Source organism: Mya arenaria, chromosome 1, assembly GCF_026914265.1.
Source record: "Mya arenaria isolate MELC-2E11 chromosome 1, ASM2691426v1".
Classification (NCBI taxonomy): Eukaryota; Metazoa; Mollusca; class Bivalvia; order Myida; family Myidae; genus Mya; species Mya arenaria.
Window position 1 is genome coordinate 40,264,763 of NC_069122.1, and position 19,450 is coordinate 40,284,212.

The following is a 19,450-nucleotide window of genomic DNA, read 5'->3' on the forward strand; positions in this document are numbered from 1 at the left end:
TGACCGTATGGACATCGACATAGTCTGTACTGACCGTATGGACATCGACATAGTCTGTACTTACCGTATGGACATCGACATAGTCTGTACTGACCACATATACATCGACATAGTCTGTACTGACCGTATGGACATCGACATAGTCTGTACTGACCACATATACATCGACATAGTCTATACTTACCGTATGGACATCGACATAGTCTGTACTGACCACATATACATCGACATAGTCTGTACTTACCGTATGGACATCGACATAGTCTATACTGACCACATATACATCGACATAGTCTGTACTGACCACATATACATCGACATAGTCTGTACTTACCGTATGGACATCGACATAGTCTATACTGACCACATATACATCGACATAGTCAGTACTTACCGTATGGACATCGACAAAGTCTATACTGACCGTATATTCATCGACCAAGTCTGACCGTACGAACATCGGCATAGTCTGACATAGTGTTCGATTTCTTGTAGCTTATTTATTAGGAGGTCGAGATCTGGTCTGGTTACTTATGTCTATTTTATATAAATGTGACAGGCAGAAAAGCAAATCACGTCGTCTGTGATTTCCTGAATTATTTATTACCGTATCTTCGAATATCCGCGGATTTTGAGTGAATTGCGGGGAATTTTGTTGTAATTTTTTTTTTGATCTTGACGGTGAACATATTTTTGGGATTATGCTTATACATGTGTACATTAAAAGCATTGAATACTTATCTGAATGGCCTTAGTTTTGCAATTATTTTCAGAGCTGACGTAGCGTATTACAATACACTTAGTAAATGTTTAAATTTCGTATCTAGAATTAGCATTGACATTTAACTAGAATATTCAAATATATACATTATGTATATGTGTAGTGTATGCTTTATTTACTAGCGGATTAAAACGTATGGGAGGTGGGTTGGTTGTCTAGTGAACCTTATTAGATCAATATTGCAGAAATAAGTATGATATTTAATACACCGAAATGTGCGATTTCAATGTGTGTGGGAAACAAACATGAAAACATACCTCTTTGATGGATTATGTGCATTAATATAAAATGCCATAAAAACAAAGTCAACAAAAAAGTTGACAAGATTCACGTTATGTTTCCCGCAATATAATATATATCTGGGTGGGAAACCGCCAAAAGGCAAAGCTGCCACCGCCCAAATATTATTTATCACAATACTAAGTCAATAATGGCAAAAAAACCATGGTAATGGGCCGATATTCATGAAACATCTTAAGTCATTTCCTAGCTGTTGTTATTATCTTGAACATTTTAAAGTCAAATTAAATTACGTGTTGATACGTTTTAAGAACGTAACAATTTTACGCACGGTCAATGACGATGTGAAGCATTGCGGAAATTATATGACCCGTGAGAATACTTGAAGATGCACTCTTACTCGCCAATAAGATCTACCACAATTAATACGAGTGTTTTAATATACCAACAAAGATGAATAAATGTCGAAAACAATGGTTCTTGTAGGATACCGAGTCTTATTTGCCGAGTACAATTTGCCGAGTAAAATTTGCAAGACAGGTGCAGGAAAAACGGTATTTCTACCTTATAAGACGATAGTAGATCGTAGTAAATATTTTAGCACTCACCAATCATTTAATATTTTTGCGTTTTCGGCTATTAAATACAGGTTACAATCTTGTTATCAGCAATTACTATTTTGCTTAAATGCATTATTTTGTAATAAGTTTTTTAGGTTTATCTCTCAGAAGTGATGTCTGTTATACATGTCTATGTATTGATTTTAAATAAGAGTGTCACTTTAAAAAAAGACATGGAAATTAGATCGTTAACAACATGAGATACTTTATGAAAACCAGCCCATTTTAATGTTATATGGTACTTACACTTGAATCCCTCTACTTCACATATACCGCGCCAATATAAGTAATTTTCACACGCACTCAAGGAGATATCTAAATCCATCAACACAACTAAAGGTTGAATGTATTGACCCAAACATCTATAAGTATAGGCGTTCCTTATAAAATGAGAGGTTTCCCATCTAAAATGCAAATACGACAATAAGACCGTGGCAGTTGTAATGTCTCCCAGTTTTATAGATGGTTTGCTTTTTCTTTTTGCTTCGAATGATGACAACAAAGATAACTTTTCCTTTTTCTTAAAATTATATGAGACTTAGTCCTATTTTTTTTAGAGGATGTCTAATAAAAAAATGTAAGGAACACCCCCACTCCCCACCCGCCTTACCACGATTAAACAATACATGTTTAGGTCTTTGTGGTTATAGGGGCGCACTTCCCTTATAACGCGAAGTCCAGGATCACCTCTACAACAGTATAAAATTGCTGTGATATAATATTGAAATGGTAAATCTAGTAAATAGAAACGATCATATTTAATATATTGTACACGTGTATGGTTTATACAGGAGACCGCAATCCGGTTGAACTAGTAATGTACGTTGGAAAAACAAAACTCAAGAAAACACACTTCTTTGATTGATAATGGGCATTTATATAAAATACCATAAAACAAAGTCAAGGTCAACGACAATAAGTTGACGAGTGTCACGTTAGTTTTCCGTAATAAAATATATGGGTGGCTAAACTGCCAAATGTCAAAGCCGCCGCCGCCCAGATATTATTCGCCTCATTACTAAGTTAATAACACTAGGCGATCTAGGGGGTTGGGGTGCAATTTCAATATTTCAATATAGGCGGAATAAATAAATAAAATTCGCCCCAAAAGCACCATTTCGGAATTGAAATTGTCGAAATGTCCTCGGAGGAGAAACCACAATTCCACATGCCAACACTTTACACCATATAAAGTTCGGTTCTGAGGTAGGAAACACCCATAAATTGCGCCCCCTCTAACTTCAAATCATTGCCCCGACCCTGAATAATGGCAAAAAAAATCATGGCAATGGGCCGGTATCCATGAACCATCTTTTAAAAGTCATTTTCTAGCTGATGTTATTATCTTGAACATTTTAAAGTCAAATTTAAATACGTGTTGATGAGTTTTAAGAACGTAAACAATTTTATACAAGGTCAATGATGATATGTGAGTCACATTAAATAAGGACATGGAAATCATATCTTAAACAATATCAGATATTTTATGAATACCAACCCATTTTAATGTTATATGGTACTTACACTTGAATCTCCCTACTTCACATATACCGCGTCAATATAAGTAATTTTCACACGCACACAAGGAGATATCTAAATCCATCAACACAACTAAAGGTCGAATGTATTGACCCAAACATCTACAAGTATAGGCGTTCCTTATAAAATGAGAGGTTTCCCATCTAAAATGCAAATACGACAATAAGTCCGTGGCAGTTGTAATGTCTCCCAGTTTTATAGATGGTTTGCTTTTTCTTGAGAGTGAAAGAAGGAAACGCGTCATTGTGATAAAACTTCTCTCGATCATCCGTGATATTGTTTCAAAGGATTGAAATACGGAAGTTTAAAGAAAAAATAACTAAACATGAAAAATAGAAACAGAAGAAAAAATGATACACTGACCTTTTCTTATATTTTAATATCCTTCTTTTGCAGCGAAAATATCAGATTATTTTCTCAGTAGAGCGCGTAAATAATTTCACCCTTATACTCTCTAATAGGTCTTATTTACAGGACCAACCATCTGTCTAAATTATCTATGATGTAGATCAACGCTCATCCAATATAAGCTAGACATACCTATTATTGTTTCATATAATTAAACCATAGTTAGGCGTCCATGGCAGTTTTGATTGCATTACTTAAACACTAAAGACCAATTTAGCAACTGCATGATAACTAGGTGAAATATATGCCCTTGGCATTATCTTTATAAATCGTCGACTATTTTTCAATTGTACATACATCCTATACCTATTAAAAGTACACTATGACAGATAGCCCGTCGTAATGAGTCTTCATTTTGAATGAAGGGGGGGAGGTAATATTATTTACCCTCGCCATCGGCTAATACCCATTCGGCGAGCAATATCTGGTAATCAGACAGACAAATATATAATTTAAAGGTACTAGACCACTTAATAAACTTTCTAAAGTGAATTTACCGATTTGCATGCGAAATAACACTTATTTCTAGTTTTCACGACCCCCACCACCATATATGGGATGAAAAATCTTCTGTACTGAACTAAGTAAAGTAAGACCATTGAACACAATTAGGCTTAAATTACCTTTCTTACTGGAATCAATCATCTTCATCATATCATACTCCAAGGTTATAAGAGAAATAAGGTTGGTTGAATATTACCACTATAGTGCTACATAACATAAAGTTACGCATTTCTTCTTCTTCTTCTTCTTCTTCTTCTTCTTCTTCTTCTTCTTCTTCTTCTTCTTCTTCTTCTTAATGTTAATGTTTTTGTAAGTATTATTATTATTATTATTATTATTATTATTATTATTATTATTATTATTATTTGAATGATAAATTTGTTATTGTTTTGATACCATTTATGTGTTAAATATAAAATAAAAAAGCTGACAGATTGCAAAATACGTTTTTTCACGCCTATTTCAGTAGAAATAAGATAAATTAAAATCCAGTCGATCCCCGTTGGCTCGAACTCGCTTGGCTCGAATTCCTCGTTGGCTCGATATAGATGTATAGAACCGATTTCTTTTCACTGAAGGTAAACAATCCCGCTTGGCTCGAAGTTTCCGAGACTCAAGGAAATTTCGCCGGTCTCTGGGAGTTCGAATCAACGGGGTTCCACTGTACAACCAGCATTGACAGTATCGTGTCTTCACCACCATAGTATCGCGTTTTCACCATCATAATATCGTGTTTTCACCATCGTACTGTCGCGTTTTCACCATCGTACTGTCGCGTTTTCACCATCGTACTGTCGCGTTTTCACTATCGTACTTTCGCGTTTTCACCATCATACTATCGCGTTATCACCATCACACTATCGCGTTATCACCATCATACTATCGCGTTTTCACCATCGTGCTTTCGCGTTTTCACCATCGTACTGTCGCGTTTTCCACCATCATACTATCGCGTTTTCACCATCGTGCTATCGCGTTTTCACCATCGTACTGTCGCGTTTTCACTATCGTATTTTCGCGTTATCAGCATCAAACTATCGCGTTATCACCATCATACTATCGCGTTTTCACCATCGTGCTTTCGCGTTTTCACCATCGTGCTGTCGCGTTTTCACCATCCTACTATCGCGTTTTCACCATCGTACTTTCGCGTTTTCACCATCATACTATCATTTTATTACCATCATACTATCGCGTTTTCACCATCGTACTGTCGCGTTTTCACCATCGTGCTGTCGCGTTTTCACCATCCTACTATCGCGTTATCACCATCATACTATCGCGTTTTCACCATCGTACTGTCGCGTTTTCACCATCGTACTGTCGCGTTTTCACCATCGTACTGTCGCGTTATCACCATCATACTATCGCGTTTTCACCATCGTACTGTCGCGTTTTCACCATCGTACTTTCGCGTTTTCACCATCATACTATCATGTTATCACCATCATACTATCGCGTTTTCACCATCATACTATTGCGTTATCGCAATCATACTATCGCGTTTTCACCATCGTACTGTCGCGTTTTCACCATCGTACTGTCGCGTTTTCATCATTGAACTGTCGCGTTTTCACCATCGTACTGTCGCGTTTTCATCATTGAACTGTCGCGTTTTCACCATCGTACTGTCGCGTTTTCATGCTGTCGCGTTTTCACCATCGTACTGTCGCGTTTTCACCATCGTACTGTCGCGTTTTCATCATTGAACTGTCGCGTTTTCACCATCGTACTGTCGCGTTTTCATCATTGAACTGTCGTGTTTTCACCATCGTACTGTCGCGTTTTCATCATCGTACTGTCGCGTTTTCACCATCGTACTGTCGCGTTTTAACCATCGTACTGTCGCGTTTTCATCAACATATTGTCGCGTGTTTTATATAGCACTCTAGTTTATTTGAATTCTAATCAAATTGCGCTGTTTTGAAGTCAGACACTTCTCTACTTAAAATATACAACAACAGATACCACAATACCCTGTTTTTATATCTTATTTTTACTATTTTTAATCATTTTTACGGGGCGGGCACTGAAATCGGAAACCTTTTTTTTATTGTTTAAGCTTTAATAAGAAAGTGCCAATACTTCACGTATAGACTATAATGCTCATAGAGCGCTATACAGCATATGGCCACGTATAGTATCTACATAAATAGTTGGCTCATGCCTTTAATTTTGTTTATTAAATAACTATTGAATATTAAACATTAAACACAGCAGTTGCATCGTCCAATAGTATGCAAACGCCTCCTCTATAACAGTGCCAATATCTATATCAGTTATGGCCCCGGGCCCAAAAGGGCCCAAAAGTGATATAGATATAAAGCCCGCATTTTTAAGAATTTGATTGGCTAATTAAACAGGGCCAAAAAAATTGTATATAATTATATAAGTTTGAAAACGGCAGCCATTTTGTTTTAAATAGATACTATTTATGGAAATATAAAAAATGTTATTTATTAAAAGGTTTTTCATCTTTACAATTTAGACATTTCTTTTAAATAGTGTTTAAATTTTTAATTATGTACGTGCATGAAGTTATTTTATAAAATTTTCTATAAATAAGTGATTTGATATTGGTCCTGTTATATTGTCATCGGGACAGTCGTATTGGCCCTCGGCCCCAATCGTAACAACTCGGCCATCTCCGGCAAGTTTCGAAATAGTCAATTCTGTTTAATACTGGCCGAGGTGTTCCGATTGGGCTCGGCCTTCGGCATCGTGCTAATACCACTCCCCTCGGACAAATAAAAGAGCCGTTACCAAATCACTTATTAACTTACATATGTTATGATCCTAATATACAAATAAGCGAAATGAGGACTCATCCTAATATACAAATAAGCGAAATGAGGACTCAAGACTCAAGTGCATCGATAAGTACATTAACCATATTTCGTTGAACCCGGATAGGAACCTGATAGCATCAATTGCATTCTTGATAATGAACGTATCCAATTTAATTATATACGCACGAACAAAAGTGCTTTACGAAACCAGTGTGTTCCTTACATGTTTTGAGGAGACAACCTCGTAAAACAATAGGACAAAGTCTCGTATAAATTTCAAAAGGTCTAATTCAATTTGCAAGGCAAGGACGTCTACAAATGCTAGTGTACAATTCAAAAATATATCGCCGTGTGAATTAGCACTTTTATGAGCAGAATATTTTATTCTTTTAACGGCCTGGGTGGTATTTAATATTCAACTTAAGTAAATCGTATTGTCATACATTTGTTTTTACTTTATTCACTATATTGGTCAGTTATTAAAAATAAGGCATCCGATTAGCTACATCGCTCTAAGACTTAATTAAGACTAATATTGAATACGAGCACAGGGACATATTTTACAATGAACACTGCATGTATTTGAGTGCATTTTAGTGAAAATCCTTGACATTTGCAGATAAAATATCTAAATATGGCATTACATTGTCATGATAATGTTTGCACACGATGCATTGGCAAACGCTCTCTGCTCATGAATCATAATAACCACATTTAGATATAAAGACTGCACTTGGTTAAGAAGATCTGATGGGAGAAACAAATCATCTGAAACACTTGGATGAAAATTTCATATAGGCTACGCATATATTTTTTTTCTGTTTCATGTCAGAATTATTTACCTGGAACAGAGATGTTCGAGTTTTTAAGGTCTACCGCGCCTACTGGCTGCATTTTGGCTTGACCACAAAGCACCTCCGTACAATTCAGAAGTAAAACGGGATAGGGGCCTGGGGTATTTGTCCGCATTATTAAGCGATGTTTAGGCCAAAGAGAATGATAAGACCCCCATCTCCTGCCCCCTGTCACTCCCTCCCAACCGGAACAGGGAGGGGTCAGCCAATGTCACCAGTAAATGAGGACTCGAATAGGTTATGTGAAAGTGGCCTTGGTTCAATTTTATTAAATTAACTCCAATGGAGGCTCAGAACCTCGACGTAGACTAGTATATGCGTCTTGTGGGGAAAATTAGGGAGGGGTGGTAATCTTATTTACCCTTGCCATCGGGTTATTACCATTCGGCGAGCACAGAGGGGGAATAATGATCTTGACCAGGCTGTATTTATTTAGTTCAGTATACACTTAATCGGAACTCCTCTGCCACTTTCCATTGAACACACGGCCAAAGAGCTCCGATTGGATACACCATTTTAAAGTAGAATAGCCAAAATTGTCTTTGGGTGGACAAAACGGGTTTGGGTTGAGGGTCACGTCCTAAGTTAAGCCTCTAAATTGCGACTCCTCTTACGTGACTCCTTGTTCCGCCCCTGAAAGTGGCCATTGGGGAAAAAGAAATGTTTCCATGGAATTATTTAAACTTCGTCGTCTAACAAAAAGTAGAAATTTAACACTGTAATATGAATACAATTACGCCATTCGCAGACAGTTCGAGACAAAATGAATTGAAACAAATCAATACATTTGCATTTAAATTAATATTTATCAGACATTCTCTACAGTGTGATATAGACAGCAATATAAACTGCCAAAAGTAAACATTTGACGCTGTTATGTCTCAAATGACCAAATAACAATTTGAAGTAAAGATAAGTGTCAAGACACACGCCGTGCGGCCACTTAAATTTGATGTATTCATTTATTTGCGGGAAAAAAAATCATATTCAATTATAAGTTGATGCAGCGCACTTGTTTTCTGCCACAAAATTAATGTGCACGAGTGCACTGTAGTTAATTTATAATAATATGTTAAAACATAATTATCTGAACAAATGTTAATGTATTACACTTGTGTGTTTTTGTTCTGCTATGATCTGCATGCTATTTAACTACACCACTCACTTTTATAATATGTATTCACATGTTCTATTATTTGTATGACTTTATAGTTAAAACTCACTGTAAGGTGAAAAGAATTATGTTACGGCAGATGTGAAAAATACTTCTATCCTGGGGTAGTATTCAATGTGCAACTTAGGTTAATATTAGATGCATACATCATTAACTTCAATCCCGCTATTGGTCAGTTAATAATAACAAGAAATCCGATTAGTTACATCCTTCTTAGATCCAATTAAGACCAATATTGAAACCTGCCCAATTCTACAAAATAGCATTCAAAGTTAAAGGAGGGTCCCGTGTGACCGTGCATTTACATTGGTGTGCGTGAAAGGATAAGGGTAGCCCTCTAACCAGGGTACGTTTCATCCAGTCTGTGCACTATGGCCCATCCAACAGTCTTACAAGAGAACTACTTGGTCCGACGTCAATGGATGAATTTCCTCATGTGCTTTAGACTGGAATCCTACGTTACCTTTTTGAAGAAAAGAGAATGTGGGTACCAGTCTTAAGTGGCGACGTTAAATAAACGTACACTCCTCCAAGTCCAGTCGCAAACAGATCCCTGAAATACGAGCTAATGGTAAGTACCCCGTCATAATTGTCGTCTGATTTTTTTCATTTGTACTTATTAACCCTTACCATGCTGCAATGTTGTAAGTGCAGTTCAGTGCTCACTGCTGAGTTGTTTTGAGTGAATGTTAAATATATCACCCATTGACTTTAAAAGAATACAATTTAAATAATACTTGTTCTACAACATTCAAACTTTCAGACAGTGATATTGAAATGTTAAAGTTTTAATTAAGCTATCAGTAATTGAAATTGATTCCACGGTAACCATGGAGACAATTTCTTGTCTAAAAATTATACTTTTATTTTGCATATGCTATTGTTTTTCATAAAAACACATTTGTGTTCATCAATAAAATCCATCAATTGAAGAATTTTTGGGTAAAATGAAGATTCACATTGATATTGAACGCAATTAAATGAAAACTTATGTTATTGTTTATTTTGGACAACATTTGTTATATGGCGTGTGCTACAATATAATTGAAAAACAGCTGTTTATTGGAGAGAAACAAGCAAATATGTCAATGGTCATTCATTTGTTTTTTCTAGCTTTAGTGTTCAGATCAAGAATACAATACTATGAAGCAACAAAAACCTTTGTGAGAAAGTTATTCTGCATGTTCCCATGGCAACCAATCTTCTTTATTTGATATTCATACCAAAGTTAAAGAATTTGACCAATGTTCAGGTTTTTTATTGACTACATTACCATTATTTTATGAATATGTATCTGCTTTATCTAATTTAATGTCATAATAAATAATTTTCAGCAAATAAAAATTCACATTACGGTATTTTAGTGATGCTTAGCTATGGAAAGAAGAACAGTTAACAATATACTAATGGCACAGACCTGATACCCTGTTTAAAGGATCACAAAACAATAGTCCAGTATGAAATTGATATTACAATATTACTGAAGGGGAGCATGATTGATAAATAAACATTCCACAATTATGTATCTTTCAGTCATTTCATTTCAATTTTAAAAGGTTGCTATGGAAACATCAACTATGTTTTTTTTTAAAAGAACAGTATACCAATAAGATACGATTCTTAAGTTGTAGTCATTTGAGACTGCATAAACACAACATGAGACAATGAATCAAAAACATGCTTTTGACCAGTATTAATTAAATATTATAAGTACAATCATGTTTCTTAAAGGAAACAAATGTTTATATTTGTTATTTCCAACCAGCGACTGAACTAGTCTTCTTTAGTAGCAGTACTCAAGACTTGGTTATAAGGACAGTATCAAAAGTGCATATGGTATATAATTAAATGAGCTTTAAAATAGTGAAAAAGAAGTTTATCGCATCTTCTAATGTACATGTACTGAATAAACAATAACAAGCAGTTACTTTAGATTGACAGGATAGAACCAATACTTAAAAACAAGTTGCCCATTGTACCCACTGACTGCACTAGTGGGGGATGTGCACCAGGCAACGCCCCTCACATTGTTCAAATTTACTTCTTCTATATCAGAGAAATAAGATAAAAAGTAATTTTATACATTCAAAATGCAACATCTCAGACTACAAATTGCTTACATTTTTTGGGGTGGGGTGGGGTGGGGGGGGGGGGGGGGAAAGAACCCATTTTATGCCATCCACCCTGGTACCATTGTAAGTAGTTAATTTTGTAACTTATTGAATTCATAAAGGGAGTGTTAGTTTAAACTTATTTGTTTTCACAATTGTGAAACAAGTATTTGCAACTCTCATTGGCACAATGATACCAGAGAGTGGGTCTTGTGTACTAGGGGAAACTGGAAACCCCGGAAAAGAAGCCCACTCGTCCAACTTGGTGACCACTAACCAAACTCACACTCGCCTAGGCTGGGAATTGAACGCAGGTTCTCTATGAGAGAGGCGAATAGGAAATTCCTATCGAGCCCATTGGTATAGTTCTATACATAACATATCATATAGCTTTCTTATTATTAAACATGCAAGTGTTACTTTATTTACAGCTTAAAAAATACTTGCTCTGCCTTAACAAATCAAATAGTTATAGTTCTTGGATGGCTGTGCATAAATAATTTCATTGTAGTACTGTATATTCTAATACATTTGATATTATTTCATCTTATGATAACATTAAAACAGAGAGAGATATACATAGAGAGATATACATGTTGTAAGCAAACTATCATAATTTTTATACTTTAACTATTTAGTTATCAGGTGGTTTAATGTTACCGAAGGGCCAACAAAATAAAGCACACATTAACATGTCTGTATACTCATGTTTCAACACCATACTGTTTGTACATATTTATAAAATGCAATGTAAAGTTTGGTAAAAATAACTGCAACTTTGAAGAAATAAAATGTATCCACCTTTCTTACAATTATGGCAGAATGTTAAATCACATCTCTGCTTAAAGTTACTTGCCATTTATGCAATGATTTAACTTGTCATTTCTCAGAATTCTTGTGCATGTATGCAAAAACATAATTTTGGTTCATATTGTAAATGTTGATGAAAAGCTCTCATGAGATGCAACATGTTTTGCCTTTTTTATTTAATAACAAACATTGATTTTAGTGACAAAGAGTGTGATTATTTCCTTTTTTTATTTATTTTTTTAAATAAACATGTAAATCCATATTATGTTAGGTAGTTTTTTCTGTGTTAAAATTCCTTAATTAGCTGTTATCATATGACATATATAATAAATAAATTCATAAGAATGGTTATTGCCAATTACATTTTTTACATTTGATTTTTTTATTGATAAAAGTAATGTTTCATTTTCTGTATAAATAATACTATTGTACATCATACTCATAAGGAATACATTTATAAGTGACAATAGAGGTGTTTTGGTTAAGGGGTGTTTATTTCATGCTTTGGTCCTTTTTTCCCCTTGTAAAACCTTACAGGTATTTTGCCACCTGGTGATTGGGAGGGGGGTGGGGGCACATTACAAAAATAAGCAGTGTTAATATGGTGTTTTGTTTTAGGTGAAGTTGTCCCACATCCTTATGTGTAAACTTGGAGCCTGTAATTAAGGTGTACCTTAATTGGTTTGTTAAAATTAAAATCTACTCTACTGTAACATTCTCCAGATGACAGCAGCCAAATGTATTAAACCAGTTAATTCGTTTTAAGTTTAAAATGAGTCGAAATGTTTATTAATTGGTCAACATTCATCAAATAGGCACTGTTCACCAATTTAATTATAACTATCATGTGTAAAGTAACCAAAAGATTACATGCGGATAATTGGCCCCCATATGACTTGCGGATATGTAAAACAGCATCCGATTAAAGTAAAAACTTGTGACATTTTTGAATGAACTATTGTTCTTTTTCGACTAGGGCTAAACGATAGCAGTCATATCATTCTTTGTATAAAATAATAAATTAAAATATGCAGGAGTTGTTAAAATAACAATAGCAATAAGCATTGACAAATGTAACAGCCGACACTGGTAAACAATAACTGTCACGTGATTGTTGTTTTATCCCCGCCAATTTAGGTCATGCAAATATTGTTGTTTATAGATAAAAAATAAAAGTGTCAGCGGCTGCCATCGAATATGTAGACACAAATATCTGTAAATTATGTGTAAGAAAAACATTTTATAACATTCTATGGTTAAATATCAAATAACAGTGCTCTAAGTGTGAGTGGTGAAATCGTAAGTAAATTTTCTAAGTTGACACCGGTGACCTAGTTTCACAATTTAATCTCAATTTCGGACGGTGGTGTTTATGGATTTTAAATCACAGAATGGTTTGGAAATACTTGTCATTGAGTCAATGTAAAGCTTGTGTTTATTCTAAACTACATGTTTATTCATGTTTGAGTTAATATAGTGTAAAAACAATGAAAGAGTTGAACACATAACAAGTGTCATTGACATTTACTGATGCCGAGATTTGTAACTGCATAACATTTAGATAAAACAATACGGAAAACTATTTTGAATACGTCCATTACAAATTGTAATGAACTTGACATTTCACTTTAAGTGAGATTTGTTGTTGTAATCAAGGAATAGTCTTTAAAATGAAAAATAAACAAGCATGAAGTATAGATGCCCTGTGAACGCATACTCAAAATGGCGGAGTTGGGAGAAAATAAAAATATCCGATACATAATTATGGATTTCTCTGTCAGTTTACTATTATTGGTACATAAAATTAAGTCACATGCTAGATTTATTATTTTGCTATGTGATTTTTATGTACTGATGTGGTAATTTGCTGCAAGATTAGAATTTGAAGTGGATTTGTTGAACATCCCATGGTAAATATCCCGGTCCGAAAATATCCGGACTTAGCATGGATCGGGTTACACACAACTCGGTCCGAATATAATCGGACCCCGCATGGTAAGGGTTAAAATGACAACAATATAAAAAAGTTAACCTTGTAGCAAAGGTGAGATTATTCGTCTGTTAGCTGTTTTATCATCAACTGAAAACCTTTTTTGAAATAACGATTAATCGTCAATCGTTCTATTCAGCTCTTTTGATTTTAGGGTATTCCTGACCGGCATGCCTAGGAGTTGTACAATAAAAACCCTATATCGACCACCACGTTTTCACGACCACCCCGCTAATGAGACCGATTCATATACCTGTCTATAGAACGGGACGTACTAAAGGTACTGTATTGCTGTCGCCCAGTGTGTTATCCGAACATAGTTTAAGCAGCATTTGTCCAATCATCACTTAATTTGGTAAGAATGTGTACTGGCATTATATTTCGGAAAAATTCGACTACCAGCCATATTGCTCGAGTAACTTAAGAGTAATTACCCTTTAATTAAAAAAAAACAACCTAAAACAAAAGGGTTTTGTCTGATCAATAACTATAGAAGCTTTAGTCCAGTAATTATCAAACTTAGTCAGAATGGTTATTGGCAAAATATCTCGATCAAGTTCAATAACCAGCCAAGTCACTCCAGAGTTATGACCCTTGGATTGACAAAAACTGTATTTACACTTTCCACTCTCTAAATTTGGCTGTACAACATATCAACACACTCGGTATACTAAGAATAACATGGGCGTGTTTGCCACAGTTGGCGATTTTTGTTTGTTATTGCATTTTCTTGTGCATTTTCTCACGAAACTTTAAAAGCTGATCAACAGCGAATAAAATCATGATATAAAAGTACATGGACACTGTTAAATAGATGTTTGAATGTTTGAATAAAGATACCCACCCTACCGTTGAAATGGAAACTGAAAGATTTGGTCTTACCATAACCATCAACATATGTGAACGTTCACGATACCAGCAGGTGGCGGACGGCGTACTTCAAAGCCTCAATAATGCTTTCATGTGTTGTTTCGTCCTTTTTATTCTTCCCATGATCCTGTCACAAGTGTGCAAATACCAACACAATATTGGCGCCCATCCATTTGCACGAGCACATCGATCCTGTACTTCCCAAACAAAACTGGTTGGGTTTGGTTTCGCAACCTAGTCATTTCGTACCCTCAGATTTTTGGTCATTTCGTAACCTTTAGATAATCATTTCGTACCCGACCTAAAGTCATTTCGTAACTTATATTTTATTTATCTTTTAAGTTATTGTTTTCATATAAAATAACATAATGAAGTGAATATAGACTAAATAAGTTAACATATATATTTTAAACAGTCATTTTATACATATGTTACGAAAAATGAAAATACATACATCGAATATTTAAAATTAGGCGCAGTAAAAAGACAATAAATAATCAACATTCACACTTCTACATACTTTTATTAACATTAGCAGACTCACGGATCTACAAACCTATTGCACACTGACATACACCAGTAAAAAAGTGTTCTTGAAACACAAAATCCCATAAGTCTCGTACATAAATAATAACGACAGCAAATTGAAAGTCTATATGCGTTGCCATTCCATTTTCAAAAATCGTTGCATTAGTATTTGATACATTTATTTTTAATCCCCAGTAATTGTCCATGAACAATGAAAATAGGGTCCAAAGGTGTCAAAAGTGACACTATACAATAGTGGCCTTGTAAACACAATGACAGCCACGTGCCTTAACAAAAGCAGTTGTAACTCCTAAATAACGTTTAATATAATTTGGTATTAACGATACGTTTTACGATACGATACGTTTATTTCGGCTTTAAACTTACAAATATGAAAAGTGGTAAACATAACAAAGGTGTGTTATGTATAAAAGACATAAGCATGAGATATTATTACATGCATGTATATTATTCCGATATAACAGTACAAAACGACTCTATATTTTAAGACAGAAATTTTAACTTGGTGATCCCAGTTGTTGCCACCATACGTAATGTTATTTTAGTATTTTTGCCCAATATAATATTTAACCATTCGGAGTATGCGGATAACTATCAACGGAACTCATAGTTCACCATATAATGTATATAAGTTTAGTAAATAATAATAAATAAAAGTGGTGCTCTAGGTCAAATTAACACTGTAATTAAGAAATTAAGCATTGAACATGGCCTATGTCCATCGTAACACTGTTCTTTAAAATAAAATTGAGAAAACTAACTTTCTTGATGTTTCACTAGATGTTGCATTAGTAGTACATTTTGTAAAATAATTAAATTTCACATATAATACATATCATATGCATGTTGTATTTATTGTATTACGTAGACATTATAGTAAAGACCCATTATCTCAAATATCATTACGAAAGGATGCAATACAAAACTAGCTAATAATAAAAAAAATATCAAATCGAAGTTGAACTCCGTTCTTTCCATAGGTTTCATAGTTTATCAAAGGTTTCATTTTGTAAGTCTAGAGTTAACGAAAGCGATTTGCTTTCCGTAATAAACTGTACATTGCTCTAATATAGCCTGATTAGTAATATGTACTTAGTATTTTTTAAAAGATCCGAGGTATTTATATTCATTAACTATATATCCAAATATACAACAGTGATGAAGGTTTCTCAATCTTTGACAGGTTATCGGATACTAGACATTTAACACGTGGTGTATAATCTCCACTTACCTGAATTGCACGTTCGGTGCTGCCATTCCTCACAGCTTTCACACTGGATCCCATGCTGATTCCTTCTCACGTTGTTCCCACATGCGATGCACGGGAAATGAGACATTGTCAAACACAAATAACTATATAATGTCCAGATATACAACACATTTACAAGATACCTAATTATTGCAACAAACAAATTCACACTTCTTTAATTTCATCCAATTACGTACATCAAACACATCGGCTACTTTCATTGAATGATACATAATTATCTATAAGCTACAGACTGCGATCACACTTCCTTATTTTATTAAGGTACATCAAAGAAATTAAAAGAAAAAAACAAACAAAGTAAATAAATAGTTTATTTCATATGTAATACAAAAAGGACAGAGCCTGGTGTGTCGCCCATGATAATTGCCTGTTGTTTCGCCCGGTACTGGATGTCCCAATCACATAAGTAATCACATGATTTGCTGAAATAAAAAAAATCATTTATTAGTTTTATTTTAACATACATGTATATATTAAACAATAATTCCGGTGGGGACGTTTTGACCAGCCAATGGGGACGTTTTGACTTTTGGTGGGGACGTTTTAACCAAAATGGGGACGTTTAAACCTGGGGACGTTTTGACCTGCAACCAGTAAATCGATAGTCTCATAGAGTGGGCTCCCTTGTAAAAAAAACATAATAAACAAAACAGAAAGTAAAACCAGTTTGCTGACCAAATGTCTTCAGTAACTCAGGTAATTTAACGAAAAAGATATTCTCCAGATTAAATAAATGAACGCTACGTGAAGATTCTTTTCGTTCAAAGCACTTTTTAACTGATGTGATTCATACTCAGTATGGTTCGTACCAAATTCGCATCATCATAGTCATTATGATGAATTTGCAGTTTCAGAAGAAGTAAGACAAATATTTTAAGCATACATTGTGATTGCGTTTTATCTTTGACTATTTAAAATTCACAAACATTGCTGTCAAAGGACATGACTCCAGGTGTCAGTTTTGACTGGTGAAAATCTCTCCGAAGTTCTCAAAAACCTGACTGAAAATTTTACTACCTTATATAACATGTTGTCATTGTTGGGAAGGGTTCATCACAAGTCATTTTCATTAAACGCACCTTGCAGCTGCGTATAAATTAATAAGTCAAGAGAGGAAGCAGTGCAAATAAGTTTGTCGTCTTATGAAATATATGATTATCGTAATGATAGTGTCATTCGGTGGCAGAACTGTTGGCAGATTACCGAAAAAGGCAAAACAAAAAAGTAAATGATGACAGTATCATGGTAGTGCCTTGTGTTGAGTGCCAGTCATGTTGTTGTAAATGTTACTGCCAAATGTCCGCTGTTTCCATTGCAAAAAATCGTCCATTATTCACCAAAATTGGTAAAAAATCTTCATTTTTCCCCCTACTGAATTTCTTTTTGCCTAGAATTTAAACTTGTGAAGTCCACTTTGCATTGTTTTAAATGTATTTCCATTCCAGAGACTATTCACAAACAAACTTTCAGAGAATTTCTGTCTTTGTGCCCAAAACAAAATCTGGTCATCAGGTGACACTCTTTTTTTGTCAGGAGGATTATTTTGCAGGAAGCACTCTTGTCATTCTCTTTCGGGTATTAATTTTGGTCTACTTTTAGCTTTTCAAAATGCTAAATACACATTTTTTGTGAAAAGTAGTGTTAAAGTCAATGGATTATAATCTTCAGTATTAAAAGTGTTATAAACAAATAAAAAGCTCGGACAAGCTTATAAATTGCTGTTTTGATTGAACAGGCACAGGCAATAATTTTTTTTTTTTAAACTCACTGAGTGGTTCCTTTTACGCACTTAATTTGTAAACGGCAGCACTCAACACAAGGCACAATTAATTTAAGCTTAATGTTATTTACTAATGAATTAATATCAAATTTTTGTAAGGAACCTGCTGTAAGAAGCCATTCCAAAATAATTTAAATGCTCAGCTGTGTCACGGACCTATAAACCATAGTTTATAGGTCCGTGGCTGTGTTTATATGCAAACCAATGCAAAAAATCTTCAAAGCCATAAAAGCATGCTGTTGTTTTAGCAGTAATGAGAGAGTTGTTGATGTTTAAGCAGTAATGAGAGAATTGTTGCTTAGGCGGTAATGAGAAAGTTGTTGTTAGAGCAGTAATGAGAGAGTTGTTGATGTTGGAGCAATAATGAGAGAGCTGCTGTTGTTTGAGCAGTTATGACAGAGTTTTTGATGTTCAAGCAGTAATGAGAAAGTTTTCTGTCTATAAACCAAATATGAATGTTCAAATAGCCTTAGATGAGAAATATAAATGTAAATATAAACTCTCTTTTGACCCATATTTTTTTAAGTCTTATAAAAAGTTCACATTCCAATTTTTTAGAGCCAAGATGAGACGATAGTCGGTCTGATGGCCATGGGTTTTGATCTGAAGGATTGCCAAGATGCCATCAATTTTGGAAAGACTTCTGTCGAAGCAGCTGTGGAATGGTATGTAGAAATTATCGAATTTCAAACTAGATAATACCCAAGAGGAAATTGGTAAAGTATGATTTCCTTTCAAAATATGAATTTCAATATCTTTCTGAAACAATCTGAAATCCCAATCCCATTCAAGGTCACTGGCTACCAAAAATTAGATTTCAGCATAAATTTATAGAAATTTTCTGCTTAGTGCAAGTTTTCAGTACTGGTAATGTATAATACATGTTCTAACATTGAATTGCAATTCTTGCATTAGTCCTAAAAAAATCTCAATTTTCCACAATTTCGATATTTGCTGATTTTTTTTCCAGCTTCTTTGGGAAAAAGGACCTGACTTAAAAACTGAGAAAAAGGGCGCTTCTCATCAATTTTGGAATTTCCGACCAACTATTTCCCACATTTAAAGAACATTTCTCAGGATTTTTTAAAGCTGTTCCCTCACAGATATAAAGTTTTGACAACTTTTTTACTTTTTATCTTGGAACAATCCACTTTGTGCGAA

At 34.5% G+C, this 19,450-nt stretch overlaps 2 protein-coding genes across 5 annotated transcripts in view; one reads left to right on the forward strand and one right to left on the reverse strand.

The window, feature by feature from the left end:
* LOC128229234 (uncharacterized) overlaps positions 1 to 14,850 on the reverse strand; it is a 77,268-nt gene extending 62,418 nt beyond the window's left edge. The window contains exon 1 of one of the 4 annotated variants that reach the window (XM_052941043.1): positions 14,703 to 14,850. The gene's annotated coding sequence lies outside the window, so the exon portion shown is untranslated. Of the gene's footprint in view, positions 1 to 1,887; positions 2,023 to 3,165; positions 3,314 to 3,543; positions 3,564 to 14,702 lie in introns of those variants that run through there. The other 3 variants (XM_052941061.1, XM_052941025.1, XM_052941051.1) reach the window with 3 other exon arrangements.
* A 2,256-nt stretch (positions 14,851 to 17,106) lies between these two features.
* The window catches only part of LOC128234963 (uncharacterized), a 37,688-nt gene continuing 35,344 nt past the window's right edge, over positions 17,107 to 19,450 (forward strand). The window contains exons 1-2 of the mRNA XM_052949612.1: positions 17,107 to 17,205; positions 18,848 to 18,954. Of these exons, the coding sequence (XP_052805572.1) occupies positions 17,188 to 17,205; positions 18,848 to 18,954 (125 nt within the window). The 5' untranslated portion in view covers positions 17,107 to 17,187. The remainder of the gene's footprint in view (positions 17,206 to 18,847; positions 18,955 to 19,450) is intronic.